This window comes from Centruroides sculpturatus, unplaced genomic scaffold (assembly GCF_000671375.1).
Source record: "Centruroides sculpturatus isolate CEXI.00-Female unplaced genomic scaffold, Cexi_2.0 scaffold812, whole genome shotgun sequence".
In the NCBI taxonomy this organism is placed as follows: Eukaryota; Metazoa; Arthropoda; class Arachnida; order Scorpiones; family Buthidae; genus Centruroides; species Centruroides sculpturatus.
The window spans coordinates 22,458-41,088 of NW_019385039.1; the positions used below are offsets into that span (position 1 = coordinate 22,458).

Here is an 18,631-nt window from a genome sequence, read left to right on the forward strand (position 1 = left end):
ACTCAAGTTTTGATTTATATCAAGAATTGAATTAATAAAAATTTCGCAAAAAATTTTCACATAACATTCTAACAATAAATCCCCTAATTCCTTATTTTCAACAGAGCCTTTGTTTTGGTTACCTTGGTTTATCAAGTATGCCAATTTTGGAAAATAATCTTATAATTAGCATGGGATTGTACTGGATTTACAGTTTAATTAATTTTTCAACTAAATGCACAAAACAAAACTTTTCCAAAAAACAATTTTTTAACCATATATTTCTTAAATTTGAAAAATCATCCAGCAGAAGAATGATCTATCAACAGATGTAACGCTTCATTTTTAATATAAAAAGAACATAGTTCATTATATTTTTGCTTGTTTTGTAAACTAAACTGATTATAAATGAAGAAAAAATTTTTATTCTTTTACATTCAGAAAATGGGAAATCACAAAAAACCTCACAAAACCACATAAAAATGTGATTTATAAATATTATCATCGAGCGAGTTTTGTTGGATGGCCCTTTGTCCACTTGAAAAAATGTCACGTTGACCTTTTAAAAAAACTGTGCAATCCAACAAAAGTGCACATTAAACCATTATGTTCAATGTATTTCTAGAGATAAAACACTACAAGGGTTTCTGTATGGTATGTTGTTTCTGATCTGCATTCAACAATTTTAACTAATTTAATATTACTTGTTTCTTAAGAATTATTTTTCCTGTTCTTTTTACAAGAATCTTCAATTATTATTTGCATTGTAACATTTTAAATGACTGTCAACTATGACAGTAGTACCATATAAAAAAAAATCATTTTGAATCTACTAAAAAAAGTCATCATTCAGAAATACAGTAGAGCATCAATTATCCGACTCAATTGAGGACTCAGGTTGGTCGGATAACTGAAAAAATCGGATAACCGAAAATAATGAAAAAATACATTATTAGTATATTATATTAGTATATCGTTAACTTACTTCACGTTGAATTTTCATTGATGTTAAGCCTAACAATTTTTTTTAAAAATAATAATCGTCGCTATTGTATCATTAAAATTATTTATAAATTATTTTATTGTTNTCTATTTATTACATACATCAGAATGTGATATATATAGTATTATCACTAAATTTATTATTATACATTTTGTTTAAAAATGTATAATAATAAATTTAGTGATAATACATGTCTAACTTTTTAGATGTAAAATGTTCTATCACTAAGTAGAATTAATACTGGATGCAATTTTTAAACAAAACACTCAACACCTTGAAATCTGATGTTTATTTCAATCATTTAAAATAAACATCACTCTATATGCCAGGTACACTGACAATATATACATAATTTGGCACAAGAAACCAAAATCTACAACAGCTTTTAACAACTATAAATAACAACCCTTAGCTTTCATCTCTGTATTAAACAAGACCATCCCCACATGATACAGTTCATTTCCTAGACATTTTACTCAACATCCATCATCAAAATGTTTATACCTATTTATTGGAAATAATCTTATAGCCCATTATTTATTCCTGCAGTTCCATATGATCCATACTCTTTCAAAATCTGTTTTTAAAGCTCTGGTCAAGACAGAGTATATCCATTCATCAAACAGCAACAATAGAATAAAGAAATTGGATTATACCACTAACAATAATCTGAAAATTGTCAAGGGTTAATTAGGAAGTACACCTCTCTAAACCATTACACCAATCAAGAACATACTTCTTATAAAGTTATAACCTACAATAATCATCTTAGATGTACTTTCAAAGAAATAGTGAGAGTCAAAAACATAAAAGTTATCAATAAACACAACCTTACCGTCTACTCCATACTGCAGAATGATAAAGATATTGTCAATAAGCAACTACTACCTGGGGTGTACTCAATTCCCATCATCAAGAACATGAGAGTGAACCAAAATTCTGAATACATAGGAACAACCAGTCACTCCATACACCAGCTCCTTCAAACACACGCCAAGTATGTGTTTGAAGGAGCATGAAGCTGTTATCAAAAAAGGTCATTCTGATACAGCATTGTCAGCAAATGCTATTGACAACAAAGTACAAGTACAATTTGATAATGCACACATCAAACTAGATATAAGACATCTCATAGCTTTGGAAAAACTACCAACATATAAGGTCCTCAAAGAAATACATCTATAAACTTTAAAGACAATAACATTCTATTTCAAGCCAGAGATTGTGCTTTGAAACTTTTAATTTATTTTCCTTTGTAAAAATCTCTAGTAAAATTGCAGCCCTGATCCAATCAAATTTATTGAATATGATCTAATTTTAAATTTTTATATTAAAGTTTCTATTCCACTTTAAAACATCCAGAACCTGATGATGACTACTGAATCTAAGTGAAAACATTTCTTTGCCAATAAAGTTTTGTTAAATTAGTGCTGAATCTAAATTTTATAGGTGTTAGTGTTTTATTCTATCATGAAATTCTGTTTTAAAAAATTTTCTATCATTTTTTACAACTAATATTTTGTCAAAACATGCAATAAATGCCATGAAATATTGCTGCAGTATCTATAATTTTCAAAAAAGTATTTCATTACATTTGTAGTGAAAATATTTTATTTTAAAATATAAAAACAATTTCTATTTCTGTATAATGAGTTTATCTATCTATCTATATTAATTTTTAACTGACATTTTCAAAAATTATTATATGAAGAAATAATGAATATATTCATTATTCTCAACAATAATAATAATTCATATTATACTAATTTTGAGGGCATTATAATTCCTAATAAATTAGTATAATATAAGTTTTCAAAAAGAAGTTATCAGAAAATTANTTTTTGAGAGAGTTCAACTAGAAACATATTGAAAATCTAGATTAAAGTGAAAAATGGCAGTTTTTCAACATTAACTATTTACAAGTTAATTTTTTAATTTGGTGCCAGATTGATGCGGGTATGCAAATTTATATTTGAATGAGCACGCGTGTGATGGGTTTTAACTGGATGGAACCATACACTTTGTTGCATCTATTTATATGTTTCTCGTAGCTTGAATGTTGGAAGATTACATGGAAATCTTTACTAGATACACTGATGTTGGAAGCACACAACATGCAGAAAAGCTCTGAGTCAGACAACCTATGTCCTCAAGATGACACCATAAACCATTTCAATTAATTTTAACAAGCTAGCCCTCTCTAATCATGCACTTTGCCTTGCTCATGGTTTACCAGTAGTATGCCATGACATTTGATGATAGGGAAGCTGTGTTTCTATAAGAAGCTTAATCAGCTAATTGCGCATCAGACTGATGCACAATTAACTGATTGCCCCTGGAAGTCGGCTTCAATCTTATCATTGTTTTTCACATGTACATAAATTTGTAATAAAATGAATAATTCTGCAGTATCATCAATTTTTCCATAAGCAGTAGCATCGAAAGATGTCACCGACCCAAGGAAAAATTTACATAAGTCTCAGAAATGAGTGAAAAAAGTTGTGGAATGAAGTCCAGGAATAAAGTTCTTGTGATTCCTGGACCTGATAAATATGAGGGATGATCAAAAAGTAAGGTTACAAAGCCTGCAGTAAAAAGTGTACATTTTATTTCATACAACCAATACAGCCAATTGATAGTGTATACATTAGATTATTTTTCGACATAGTCTCCATATCGTTTTAGGCACTTATCACTTTGTGTGATGAGTTTGAATATTTCTTCCTGATAAAAATCCTATCCTTACATGTTCAGCAAAGTTGCCGCAAAGTGTTTTACTTCCTTGTCTGAAGCAAATCGTCGTCCTGCTAGGTAAGTGAGGAAACAGGTGAGAGTCACTTGAAGCAAGGTCTGGGCTGTAGGGAGGATGGTCGATGAAGTTACAGTGAAACTGCTTCAACAGCATGGTGGTCTTCTGACACCATTCTGTGACATGCTGACAAAACATTACAGTCTCTCCATAAACCCCTACCAGCTGCCGGCGAATTTCAGCCGTGGTTACATGTTTCACCCACAGAAATCGAATAACCGAGCAGATTTCTTTGCAAGACCAGTTTTCCAAACAAGTTGCCGTTTGTGTTTACCTACAACTAGTGCTGTAGGTGGTGGATGGCTGAAACTCTGCACAGTTACCAACCGCATGTATTGGAATTACCGCACACTTCTCACTTCTCTATAGCAAATGAAACTCCAGGAATATCAGCCTTATAACCTTAGTTTTTGATCAATCCTCGTATTATCCCATATCCCTCTCTCTCTTCAGTCCTGTATATATGACACTTGTTAAAAATTCTTGCATAACATATTCCCTCATGAGAAGTTACAAAGTATCGATTCCATGAAGCAATTTTTACCTGCTTAAAATGATCACATCTGTGACCAATAGTGTTTTCCTCAAAAAAGCATGCATTCAATATTACTGATATCAGGAGTTAATTCAGAAATTTATGAAGTTAATTAATTTAACAATCCAATGCTAATAAACTTTAAAATTTCAAAATTTAGATTACAAATGAAATTCATTACAGTTGATTCCAGTGTCAACAATTAGGCAGGACAGCCGAGCAGTCAAGGTGGCAGCCTACTACTCTGGAGGAGCCAGGATCAAATTTGGACGGGTTGAAAAATCCCTAGGAATTTTTCAGGAATGGTCAGTTCAGATATGTCACGCCCCGTCCATCACAACCTGGCCACCCGATTGTGAGCCTGGCCAAAACCTTAATGGGTTTGCTAAAAAGAGGCCCTCTTAGTATCTACAGAGCATAAGGAAGGAGTTTAAAAAAGTAATGATAATTAATTAAATGATTTCTAACCAACTAATCATTTTATTTTGTAATTTTTAAAAAAGTAATTAGAATCATCGTCATTATTACATTTCCAGCTGTTATACAGTATAGGCCTATAATAAAGGAAAAAAATAAAAATCAGTTATAAAATGACTTCCCTAGATTTTTACACTTTTGGCCTCAAGAAGCTTTGAAACATAGAGAAGTGCAAAAACATAGAGAAGTGCATTTGGGTTATTTTCTGTATGCACGGATGTTAGAATGTGTGGGGGGGCACGATTTAGTTCAACCACTTTGAAGCCAAATAACTCCTATGTTAAACAATCTGACTCCGATTCAAAAACCAAAGAAGTTATTAAGCTTCAAACAGGATGAACAAAATCGTGCCCACCCCCACACACAGTCTAACATCTGTATAGACAGAAAAAAACCCTTTGAATCTTTTGCATATCTTGACATTTCAAAATGTCCCGCGTCCTAAAATCTAAAAATTTGGAAAATCAGTTTTTAACTGATCACTACCCTTCCCTCTTGTTATATTTATAACAGCTGGGAAAGTGAAAATTATTGAATACATAAGTTATTTATGTATTGATTATGTCATTACTTAGAAAGGTCTTTAGCTTTGGAATAAAAAGTTTCTATGTTACGTTCTATCTTTATTAGAACTCTATTTATTGAAGCTTTTATTCTGAGGTCACGTGATGACAGCAGAATTACTGGGCTTATTATGGTAACAAGTCCACCACTGGTCAGAGTCAGAGTCGGTAAATTTTTACACAACTCCACAGCCCTGCTAAAACTTTTTCCAGCAAAACTTGTGGCGTGATGGGTAACAGCATTAGATCACAGAGCAGTTTTACCCTAAATTTACCTTAAATATAAGACTACCCTGAGAGATTGAAATTACCCTAGAAACAGCAGCACTGCTTATTATGTCACACATGGTCTGTGTGACCATGTGTGACATAATAAGGCATATGGAGGCATGCTGGTCACTATTTTGCTCCTGAGTGCATTTATGGAAAAAAAAATTCCATATCGGAAGTGAAAAAAGCGAGTTTGCCGCAGAAAAAGCTAAAAAAGAAAGGAGCTATTAAAAAAAGCTAAAAAAGCAAGTCACTTTGTGACTTGCTTTTTTAGCTTAACACCTCCTGCATAACACCCAAATAATAACTGCTGTTAACAGTATGGCCCTTCAGATGAATTGTGTGTGAATTATTCTTAAAAATAAAGATGTTCACAATGCTAAAAATATTATCCACCTAAAGAACAAGATAACACTGTCTATCTGTGATAAACACTTTTATATACTTATAATATCACTGCAAGCACCTTCAACATTTTAGAAATGTCAACTTCAGGCAAAGAAAAGAATGTAATTTTGGAAGATTAGAATAAAATTTAAATATAGTTATACTTCATATAACACAGTAGTTACATTCTAAAGAAATGCAGTGTTATACAAATTCATGCTATACAAAACAAAGGACTAATACCGGTTTGCACTGGAAGTTCGTATACAGTTAATCGGGTCACCAGCCACTAAGGTTTCCATATCTGGTCTCAATATTCATCTATCTAACTCCGTTCTTGAGATTAAGGAAAGACAGACAGACGAACAGATGACAGTGGGAATTTATAGGCCTACAATTTTTCAAATTGCAGCCCAAAAAGTCAAATCAGACAAAGATCAAATCAAATGCAAATTTGCAAATACTTCAAACTCTAAAACAATTCTGATCTCAAGCATTTCAGATGAAGGATTCTCAACCTGTATTAGGAAAATACCATCCACCTAGTTTATTTTTTGAAGTCTTATTTTTATTTCAAACTATTATGATTTTATTACATAATTCTAAACTTTCATTGAAAATGTTATGGAAATTTTTAAGTTTGACACAGAACTATAAAATAAAATTTACAAAATATGATTAAGCAAAACCTTATCATTCAATATTCAGTGAAACCACACAAGCTGGATTCACAAGATTATTGTTAATAATGATGTTGTCTGCTAACAATAAACATCATTATTAATAATAATCTTGTCATTAAACTATATGTCATTAAAAACAACAGTTTAACAACTTGTCATAGATATGATTAACAAAAGGTGTTGTAGAGTGTTATACCACTGACAACAAAGTAATTAGCATTTTGTACTGAGAAAGTGGAAAAGTCATCATTATTTTCATTAGCTATGGTCAAATAAATAAGTAGAAGTTTAACTCTTCATAATTTTAAAATTTGTTAAGTGATCATAAACATGGAATAAAAACAGCAATATAAAATAATAATTAAAATTTTTACATATTTTTTAACCTTTCATTGCTTGCATTCCCTCAATAAAGACTCGTGTGGCATCTCACAGATACCACATTACTAAACTATTGAAATCAAATTGTCACATTGCATCAAAAACTATGATTACAGTTTCAAGTTTTCATTATGTCTACTATCTAACAATATAAAATATTTGTAACTTAAAAAAAATGCATTTTTGATGTTTATTGAAAAGTAATTTGATCCAAAAACACAGAGAAATAAACATTTAAACTTGCTGTAAATTATTTCAAGTTTCATTAATTGACATCAGATTTATTTATAATTGTAAATTGATAGATAGTCTTTTAAAGTCAAGGTAATAAAACTTTTGGAGGAGAGTGCCAGGACAGGTACAAGTCATACCCACTTCTAATGTAAACAAACTAGAGAGTTTTAATACCCCATTAAGAATGCTATCAGTTGGAGGTCAATCAAATTATAATATAATTATTTTGTCTTAATTAGAGAAATGTTGTCTGTAAGATTAAACAGTTATATTTAACATGAGATGTGAAGACATTTTAGTTTCTTCTATTTAGTTTTTACTGTGTAAATGCTGTCAACCATTTTAATTAAAATCAAACAATTAATTTTGTCAACAGTTAGTTAAATAGTTAGTTTAATTATTTTTTTGTTTATTTTTACATTTTTACATTATGGAAATTAGTTATACAATTTTCAAAAATCAACATTGTTTAAAATATTATAGAAAATATCAAAATTTGTGGCCGATTGTCTAAATTGGAATGTTTTCTATATGAAAAACGAAGTACAGAAATAATAGGTGAACCATAAAAAAAATTTGGCAAGTTACATATTAATGACAAATTCATAAATTTAAAGCTTTATAACTTAAAAAATGAAGAATGAAATTGTATAAATTTGCATATTTATTTTGATAAAATGTCAGATTCAAAAAATAAACTAAACTAACCTATACCTGTAATTTGATTATTGTGTGATTATTATTGATTACTGTAATGTGATTATTGATTTGTAACACGTAAATTTCTTCCACTATATTAAAATGGTGAATAATGACACTACTGTTGTTGTAAAGTTAATTTCAGTTAACTTGTTTCACAAATATCTTCAAACACTTTTATACAGTACCCGGCAGTCCAAATAACTCGGCCACATCCTGGCAGGGCAAAAAAACCCCTAGTTAATTTTCATTATAGACAGCTTTATGCCTCATAAAGTATTTTTCTGAGATCTGTCTTATCAGGTAAATTACTGTACACAGTGTATTCATTAATTTTCATTTTTATGTAGTAAAGGTGCTATGCTTTCATAAAGTATGTACTTTTCCTTTGTTTAAGGGTATTTGGGCAGTTTATTCTCTGTTGTATTCTCAAGCAAACAATACATACAAGTACAGTACATTTTCTTTGTTTAAGGGTATTTGGGCAGTTTAATCTCTGTTGTATTCTCAAGCAAACAATACATACAAGTACAGTACAGTATTTTCTGATAAAAACACTCATACTTATTCTTTTTTAACCCCATTCCCGATAACCCGGCATTTTCACAAACTTGGCCACCCTTCGGTCCACATTAGGTAAAGTTTTCAGGACTCTACTGTATCAGTAATAATAAATTCATGAATCCAACTCTCATGAATTCATTTTTATTACAGTTCTTTCTGTGACTTACAAGAAAAGATTAAATTTAAAATGTAAAATTATATCCTTTGTTATTTATGTAAAAGTCAGCCTTTATTTATAATTTACTATTCACTAAATAAACACTATTTTTTAATTTAAATAAACAATATAATTAAATCATTTTATAATATCTACATAAAACTAAATTAAAAGAAAATAAAATTAAATTTGTATATCTTCATATTAATATAATACTTACGCTTCCATTTCATTTTCATCATCTGCTTGAAAATGATATGTTCTATTATCTAAAAATAAAATATATTATCTATAAATTACAAAGATTTGAGTGTAATATCTATTTAAGAGTAATAAAATTTTTATAGCATATAATAAAAATATATATATAATAAGAAAATCAACTTAAAATATTTAAAGTAACATACTGTCTTTAAAAGACATAACTTTTTATCATAAAGATGAACATTTCTATTGAGGCAGAGTGTTAGTGAAGTCTATGTGGCTTCCAGAATTGCATTTGTTCTCAAAATTTGATCAGTTTTGACTAAAGTTTGCCATTTTCCATTATTTATGATGAAGAATCCAAAAATGTAATAAAATTAGGGGTCCATGACATCATTTTCAAAATACAGCAAGATCAAAGTAACAATGACTACTCATCCCCAACACAATTGAGTAGGGATTGTAAATTTACTGACTTTTTCATTTACCGGTAATTCGATAAATGAAAATTAAAATACCGGTAAATTTTTTCCTGAAAAATAAAATTAAGGTGATAAAAAATATAAGTAATTTTGATTTCCATTTCACATTTTTTATTTCAAAGATATAGAATATAAAAAATATAAAAATTAAAGTGTTATTCTAAACAAACTATAACAGCGGTCCCCAACCTTTTTATCGCCGCGGACCGGTCAACGTTTGATATTTTACCGTGGCCCACTGAGGGGGGACGTTGATTGTTTATATTTTAAATTAATTTAATTTAATAATTTTAATTTAATTGTATTTAAACATGCCTTCAAAGTAATATACAGTTACACCAAAAAATGAATATACAGTAATGTGATTTAAAATTTTAACTCACTAGAACGCTAAATCAATGAGAACCTTGAGCTTGTTTTTTTGCAACAAGACGGTTCCATCTGGGGGTAATAGGAGACAATGACACCCGAAGTGTGTTTCTTATGTCCAGTTTATTCCGTTGTTCCGTCGTCCATTAAAAGTCGCACAAATCCGAGGAAATACCATAGTAAATAAAATGGAAATAATTTAATGTTTCTTGCGCGGCCCGGTACCATTTGATCCACGGACCGGTACCGGTCCGCGGCCCGGGGGTTGGGGACCACTGGAATAACGAACACTTTCGCGAAAGATTTTTATGTTCGGACAACGAAGAAGCGACGTAAAATAATGAATACCGATTGGTCTCCCTTTGTCTTCAGGCAAGAATTCGAAACTTTTCGGGAAGCGAGAGAGNTTTAAGAAAAACGTTGATTGTAAAGATTTTAAACCTTTAAAAATCTCAAAAAACGGCAGAGCACAAATCACATATGCTAACTAGAGCTTTCTGTACAATTTACAGTGCCTCTCAAACCCAAGAAAGTTTAAATTAAAATTAAACAAAAAATATCTCACATAAAATTAATAATTAGGTATATTGTTGCTTACACTTATTTTTTTTTTTTTTTCAATGTCCCTTTAGCCCTTTTAAATATCTATAAACACAATATTCTCTACATAAAAATTTCTAGTATGAATTTTTCATTTACTAAATTACCAGTAAATTTACCAAATGTTTTTTTGTCAATTTATCGGTTAACCGGTAAATCGGTAAACTGATATACAATCCCTACAATTGAGCATTCTTAAGAGAATTTAGGGGATGGAAAAAAAAACAAAGAAACAAGAACAAAGCAATCAATGCCAATTGCTTTGTTCATGTTGGCAAGTACAAGGATCTCCTTTTCTGTGTTAGCAAGTCCATAAATCACCTCTTCTGTGAAAAAATTCCAAGGATCCCAACAGGTACAAGAATCACCTCTTTTGTACCTACCTCCACCTCAATTCTATTATGATATGACAAAGTCATGCAATGTCCTAGTTAAATAAATAAATAACAGATAAGATGTTTTAAACATATATTTTGTTTATACATGGTATAAAAAAATATCCATGTATTCCTCATTCCATGTATGCTTATACACAGAATGAAGAATGTACACCTCATATTTCATCTCATCTGTATAAGGATGTCTCAATACTGCTGATACTGAATCAATCGTACCTTCGATACCAAGTACTTTTTGTACTTGATATTTTTGTTCTGATACTGATATTGATATTTTTCCTCAGTTATCAGATCTGGTATCATTACATTTTTCACAGACAGGTAAGATCTGATCAAAATTGCTTTTGCAGCTGAATCCAAAACCAAAACTGAAATTGGGTTTTAAAGTCAATTCTGGCAGAAACTGAAACCAAATCTTACATTATTTTTGGTTAAGTTAAACATATATAGTAAATATTAATGACCAAATATCAATAAATTTATTATATCAAATTTTATTTTCAGAATCTACATATAGTGTGAAAATCTGACTCTGTTATGAGAGTCTTTTCCATCAATATTTCCATTATTACTCCCGTTCTCACCCTGTTGCCCGAGGAATAGACACCAGACAATGAAGTGCATAGTTACTGAAGATGACCTTCTTGACGGACGAAGTCGTCCGAGGCGACCGCGGAAGAAATCCCCTCTCCCCAGGAGACTACTCTATTACAAGGTGTCTGCAATATGACCAATTAACGAAAACAAACAAGTGTTCCCGTGTTGAGGGTAGACAAGAGGTCACCTACAAGTGTCAACCGTCAGTAAGAAACACTACCAAAAATGGTCAGTCATCTCCCCAGGTGATGACGCATTTAATATTAATTGGTCAAGAGATGTCTGTATTGTCGTCAACCATGACAGGGGAGACTGTCATAAATCGGGAGAACTGACATAATGCATCAACGGAGTCACCGAGATTTCCTACGCTAAAAGGGTATAAAAGGGGAACGATCTGTCACATCGACAGCGATCGTCGGGGGAAGAGAACGCAGTGGACTACTCTTCCAGCACCCTCAGGATCTACGAAGCTCATAATTGCCGCTCCATAAAAAGGTAAAGACTTGAATATTTTCTATTCTCTCCATATACGACGGAATTACTCCTCGAAGAGATTAACAGAAGAAACCTCCGAGCGAACTTCACCAGGAAGAACTCTCTACAGATTAGGAGCGACGGAGCATACATCGCATCGGGACATAGCCGCACAACCTGAGAAGGACATTGCTCCACATAGCCTTCAAAGACACCTCGGATTAGAAGACGACGATCACAGAGTGTTTTATCAATGCCCTTTAATATGAGAACGTTGCCTACGAGGTAAACCCTTGCCATAAATAATTATCTCTCTCCAACGTAAGGTCCCTCTCAAACTTTAGCATTAGGTTAGGTTAGGATAGATTTTAGAATACCTATTTATATCTTGAACGCGAGTGTTATATTTATTATCCGTATGTATAATTTCTCATCTGTTTATTAAATGTGTTGTCTATTTTAAACCTGTGTAGTCTTTTGGATACCTGATCACTTCCGACTCCTCCCCACTCATATCTTTAGCCCTCCTATAGCCATTCTCTGACAGCCAAGCCGGTAAGTGGGAAGAAGCTCCCGCTCTACCCCCTCGGTTCGCACATATAGTATGCTTAGAGTTCAGATTACTATTTATAAATAACTCGTCAATTATTTTAAAAAACTTTAAAATATATTAAAATCTCAAATCAACTGATACAGTATTGATATCATCTACTTATATCTGAAATCAGTTTTTATAATTTGTTAATAGTGACTAATTAGAATAAAGCATGTCATTTATGTTAAAATTAAAAGTTTCAATTACACAAAAGGTTTCAAAATCAACCTAAACAGCAACAGCCAACAAATTTCCAGTTTCGATACCCAATGCTGATACTAGCTGGTATCAATACTTTAAGATTAATACCAATACTGATATTGATACTTTAATACTACTCATGATACTGATATCAATACTTTTGTAATATTGGGGCATTCCTACTGTACATCTGTATAAACAGCATTTACAATCATATATATACTCCTTATTCCATGTATAAACAATATATTGGGTTAAGTCATAAATAATTTCCAATTGAGGATAAGTATAATTGTCATTCAAATACTTGTGAGATAATATGTTACTGCAACTAAGTTTTATTACATTTATTGTTGCTACATCTAAAATTTAAAGCTGAAATGTCAAGTATGCAATAAAAATTGCCTTTGAAACCATTTAAGATGATGCATTTGTAATATGCCAATATTATGTTGTGGAAGTATAAACTCATCAATAATGCTATAGGAATGATAGAAAAAATTTTCAGTGTTTACAGCAGTGAAGTGATTTCAGATAGAGCAGTTCAAAAGTGGTAAGTGATTTACAAAATTATATTCTGGTGATTTGTCCTTATAAGATAAACAAAGACCAAACCACTTCTCAGGTTTTGATGACAATGTTTAAAGGTCTTGAATGCACAGAACATATGGCAAACAAGGGAGTTTAGCAGAGATGCTGCACAAATTCCAATCAACCATTGATTGTCACCTGCAAAAACTGGGGAAGATGAGCAAGGTGAGAGTTTGTGTTCCTCATAATCTCATTGAACAGAATAAGGCTGACAAAAAGATGATAGCTGCAGCCTTCTTTCTTGAAATAAAGATCAATCTTTATAAAAAAAAAATTATGGAAAATGAAAAGTGGATCACACATGAAAATGTCATTCAAAAAAGACTATGGGTTGACAAGAATCATTGATCTCAACTGGACTCCAATATTAAATTAAAAATTTCAAAATACAGACGAACCTGTCAATCTCAAATCTCACAAGAAAAAGAATAAAAATTGAGAGAAACAGGCTTTGAGATATAGAGATTCCTACACATTAAACAGTAATAGGTTTGATTCGAGGTACAGTATTTTATTAATACAATAGCAAGTACAGTACATATCTTATTAGGTATAAAAATTTTTATCATACCTTACTAGAAATAATTTTTCAATAATTTGATGTCTGACTTTCTTTAACCAATAAGATGCAAATCAAATTCATAGCCAATCAGAGAAAATCAGCATTAATTTAAACTATATATTGTATTGCAAGAGATTTTCCTCAACTACAATTTATGCTATCAAAATGTAGTGACTGAGATTTGAACTTGCAATTGACACATCAGTGTGTAATTTGAGATATAAAGGTTTTGGGAAAAAATTATTTGAGATAAACATGGCAAATATATTGGATTTAGGCAGAAAATGCATAGAAAAAATAAATTTTGAAATATAAGTTTGAGATAAACATGTTTAAAAAAGACAAGTTCAACTGTAACTGAAATATAAGAAAAGACCTGATAATCAGATACTAATTAATAATTTTTAAAAAGTTAACTGTTACATGAAAGATTGAAACCATTAGAATAAGTATCTGAAAAATCACCATAGGACAAACAAATTAATAACTTAGCACAATGTTGCTGTTGAGAACATATCACACAGGAACACTTTCAGAGGAAAAAGGTTATTTTATTGGTGTGGACAGATATGCATTTCGAGCTTAATGCCCCTCTTCAGTCCTGAGATAGTGGTAGTTAAACCAACATGACTTGCAAGATATATACACATAGTTTAAAAAGGGAGAAAAAGGAGCTAATAGTTCTTTTGGTTCAATACATATACACATGAGGATCATGGGCGTAGCTAGGGGGGAGCCAGGGGGGGCATGGCCCCTCCCAGAGAACCTGGTGCCCCCCCCAGGAAATNGTGTCTTCAGTTTGTATCATTGTCACCACTGACAAATCAAAAATGCAAATCTTCATTTACAGAGACAGCCTTTTATTTAAGGCTAAGCCTCTGTGAAAAAAGGTAAATTTGAAAAAAGGTTTCTGGCCACAATATCATAAATTAAAACCAATTGTTCATTAACTATTGGTTTTAATTTATGGATTGTAAAGAGAAAACTTTTTGTATTCAATATATTTTTACTATGAAAATTATCATCAGCCATTTATGAACTATTAATTTTAATTTATGCTAATGTCACCAGAAGATATTTTTACCAATTTACATTTTTTACAGAGATGTAGCCTTAAATAAAAGGTTGTCTCTAAGTGAATATTTGTTTGTTTGTTTGTTTTTTTTTTTTTTTTGTCAATGGTGACTGTTAAACAAAAATTGTGAAGACAACAACTTTTTTATTTTTTAAGAGATTGTAAGAGATTTTTACATACACTTAGAACCATTTACACATATGCATTTAAAATTTTTAATACATACTTTTACTTGACAAGTAAGAAGATTTACTTTAGTAGGAGGCTTTGTTTCCTAAAAAAAAATTAATTAATTGAAATCAAAATTTTTCAATTTAAACAGAAAATCTATTTATTACATACATCAGAATGTGATATATATAAATATCCATCTCTTATTTCACATCGTCGTTTTTGCCAAACTTTTCTCATTTTTCCATCTGACTTCTTATGCAAATGCCCAACTTTAGTATAACCATAATGTTTATTACCTTGCAATTGATGGAGACTATATCCTGATTGCAAAGTTGATAAACACTAAATAAATAATGAAATTATTATTGATATTATGCAAAATACTAAAAAGTCAATTAATTTTATATTATCTTAGAATAAAATATAATAGATTTTTCTCCCCACAAAACAGGTTCAGAAAAAATTTTGAAAATAGTTCTGATTTGCTTCTTTCTGAAGTAAGTTCTATTATTCAATTTAGTTCATAAAACTTTATATAAAAAAATTTACTAAATATCTGAATATATATTTTTCTACATATAAATTACTTCATCAATAAATAATTCCTTAACATTCGACAACATCAAAAAGAAAGAAAAAACAGATTTTCCTACAACTTTCCAGCACTTGAACAAGAAGTTAAGCAGAAAATTGTGTGTTGTGCCATCTGTTATTAAGATTTTATTAAAAAATAATTTTTTATAGTATTATTATAAAAGGAAAAAAAATCCTTATTTTTGGAATACGAGCGAATTTTTCTAAAAAAAGTTTTGAATGCCAATACAAGTAAATCAAGTAAAATTTACATTAAGCCTGAACCCACTTGAGATATCACCCTTACTCCTCCATCTTCTTTTGACTTACAATCTCCAAAATTAACAGCGTCAATGCCTATATGAGCCGTTGATTTTGAAAGTGAGGCAAATTCATTTTATGTTATTGCTGTATATTTAATGGTTTGTATATAAATGAGTTTAAAAATATTTGTAAGCAGTAATATACTTATTTTATATATATATTTTTTATTTCATGTAAATTTAATATGCAATAATTGTTATCCACATTAGGTGAAAAAATCATGCACCTGTGGACTTGCCTCACTTTCAAAAGCAATGACTTGTTGAAAACATTGCTTTTTTTTTAATGAAATATAGTTATAATAAAGAAAATTGAATATTTTATTTATTTACTTATTTATTTTATTTCAACATTTAATACTTTTTTCAAAAAGCTACAATGAAACAAAAAATAAATTTAATTTTATAAGAAAAAGTGGAGAAAATAATAATAAATATTTAGTAATAAGTTGCATGCATATAATTATATTTCTTAGTTTAGATGGTGCAGATTTTTAAAGTATTCATGATAAATGGGTGGTATATAAAGTAATAAATCCATATCATCTTCATATTTTCTTTAAAGTGGACTTGCCTCACTTTCAAAATCAACTCACTGTAAATATCATTGATGATATTTACAGTGAGCTCTTTTTTGTCAATTGGAATAATATAACCAAAAAAAGTTGATCATCTTGTCAAGAGACCAGGATATGTAAATATAGGAAGAACAGTCTTCAATTTGGGAATCTCAGAATTTAAAAACTTTTGCTGAATACAAAAAGTCTTCCAGAAAGTTCAGGAAAGTTGATAATTCTACTTAAAAAAGTAATGGACGTTTTTTTCAATTATTTTAAAATTAAGGACTACTGGTTAAATGACCTTGAAAGTATTTTGTCTTGAGGTACTCATGAAAGAATTCATTATATTTTATAATATTGAAGCAGATGAGTGCCTGAAGAGCAAAGTCAACTCCACAATGAAACTATTATGTTTGAGAGAAAAAAAGAATGAAATGTGAAGATACTTTTAATTTATTTTAGTGTTTCTTCTATTTTTGTAAATTTTTTTAAAAGTATATTTATTGTCCTGGCCCTTTTTTGTCAATTGAAATAATATACAGTGGTACCTCAGGATACGAAATTAATCCGTTCCGAAACTGAGATCGTATCATGAAAATGTTGTAAGGTGAATCATTTTTCCCCATACGATTACATATAAAACCAAATAATTCATTCCAACATGAAAAACATTCTGAAATTAAAGCTTAGTANGTTTAAATACATTACTGGCTTCCCTTTCATGGTCGAGCCAGTGTTGCCAGCTAAAACACGCAAAAATTTAACAAAAATTATATTAAAGTAGCCAAGACATAGCCAAATATTGTAGCGCCACATCACTAGCAGACATTTGAAGTTTGCCGACTAGAACGATCGATTAACTGATGTGACGGTTAATCGGGGGTCAGATAATCGATGCTCTACTGTATTACATCCAAGTTTTATCTAATGTTGATTTCCCAATAACTCCTATTCAGTTCAAGAATATCTAAAATAGCTACCAAACTTAGAGATTATCCAAGAAAATAAAGCATAGGATTAAAGCATACACTTGTTTATGCCAATCTGAATTGCATACAGTAGCTGTTCATCCTACCATGTATTTTCTGCAATCTTGCAAAAACCTCCGATCTACAAGGGTAATTCATCTCATTCTTCTCATCAATGATGAACATCTTTGGTTAGAAGAATATGAGAGAGTTATCAGATACAAAACATAAAGTGAAATTAAAAAAAATTAGCTTCCTAAAGGAAATAGCTTGATGCTGGTTTACCAACAAAAATTCAATCAGCAAATAAACAATGTTGTGCAATACATTTTTTTCATTTCATTTGGAAAATTTCAATAAACAATGAAAAATTATGTAGAGATCCAAGCTCAGATCTCTGACAATTGAGGATAATGAATCTTACATCCAGGTGTCTTTGTCATGTCCTGAAAGTTGACCCTGAATAAATCTAATAATGAATGTTAAAACATCTGTTAAAGAGAGTTACTAAAGATTTATTCAATATCTTAAATGCACCTGACATTTCTACACACATTGAATTTGTATCATCCTGTCACTAAATTAAAAATTACAGTGTTAACTGAGCCAAGGGTAGGAATTTTTGTCAACTTAAAAACATTGCTACTGCAAGTATAGACAGTGGAAGAAGTGAAATGCTGATTGAAAAAATAACTTGATGGAAATGCAAGACTATGCAGAAAGCCTTCCATAATGGACTTGGACTGATAGTGACCACTTTGATATGGCCAGAGATGTTTTGGACTGGATCAGTTATATACAGCAACATGACATATGGGCAATCTGCTGAGAGGGGGTATGGCTCCTGGGAGGACTTTCTATGGGAAACTGGTCCCTATTTAAGTGGTACAAACATGAAAAAAACCTGGAAAATTGTAGGTGGCCAGCCCATTGGCAAAGCACAAATCCACAACAAACTACCAGTGTTCAGCGGTTTTATCTACTTAGCAACTAGTGAAATGTCTTACCAACAGAAAATAGAACTAATATAACTGCAATAAGACTGATGAATTAGCCTGCCAAAATGAAACACAAATATCTGGCACACTGCTATTGAATTCCTCTCTGGTAACTGCAGATAAATACAACACTACTGCCAAAA

General features: G+C 30.8%; 1 protein-coding gene across 2 annotated transcripts in view; it reads right to left on the minus strand.

Annotated features, from left to right (window-relative positions):
- LOC111633745 (arfGAP with SH3 domain, ANK repeat and PH domain-containing protein-like) overlaps positions 1-18,631 on the minus strand; it is a 100,582-nt gene that overhangs the window by 19,028 nt on the left and 62,923 nt on the right. The window contains exons 13-14 of one of the 2 annotated variants that reach the window (XM_023378354.1): positions 15,235-15,408; positions 15,028-15,166 (exon numbers count right to left, since the gene is read on the minus strand). The exons of the other annotated variant lie outside the window; for it this stretch is intronic. Of the exons in view, the coding sequence (XP_023234122.1) occupies positions 15,065-15,166; positions 15,235-15,408 (276 nt within the window). The 3' untranslated portion in view covers positions 15,028-15,064. Of the gene's footprint in view, positions 1-15,027; positions 15,167-15,234; positions 15,409-18,631 lie in introns of those variants that run through there. 2 annotated transcript variants of the gene reach the window in all.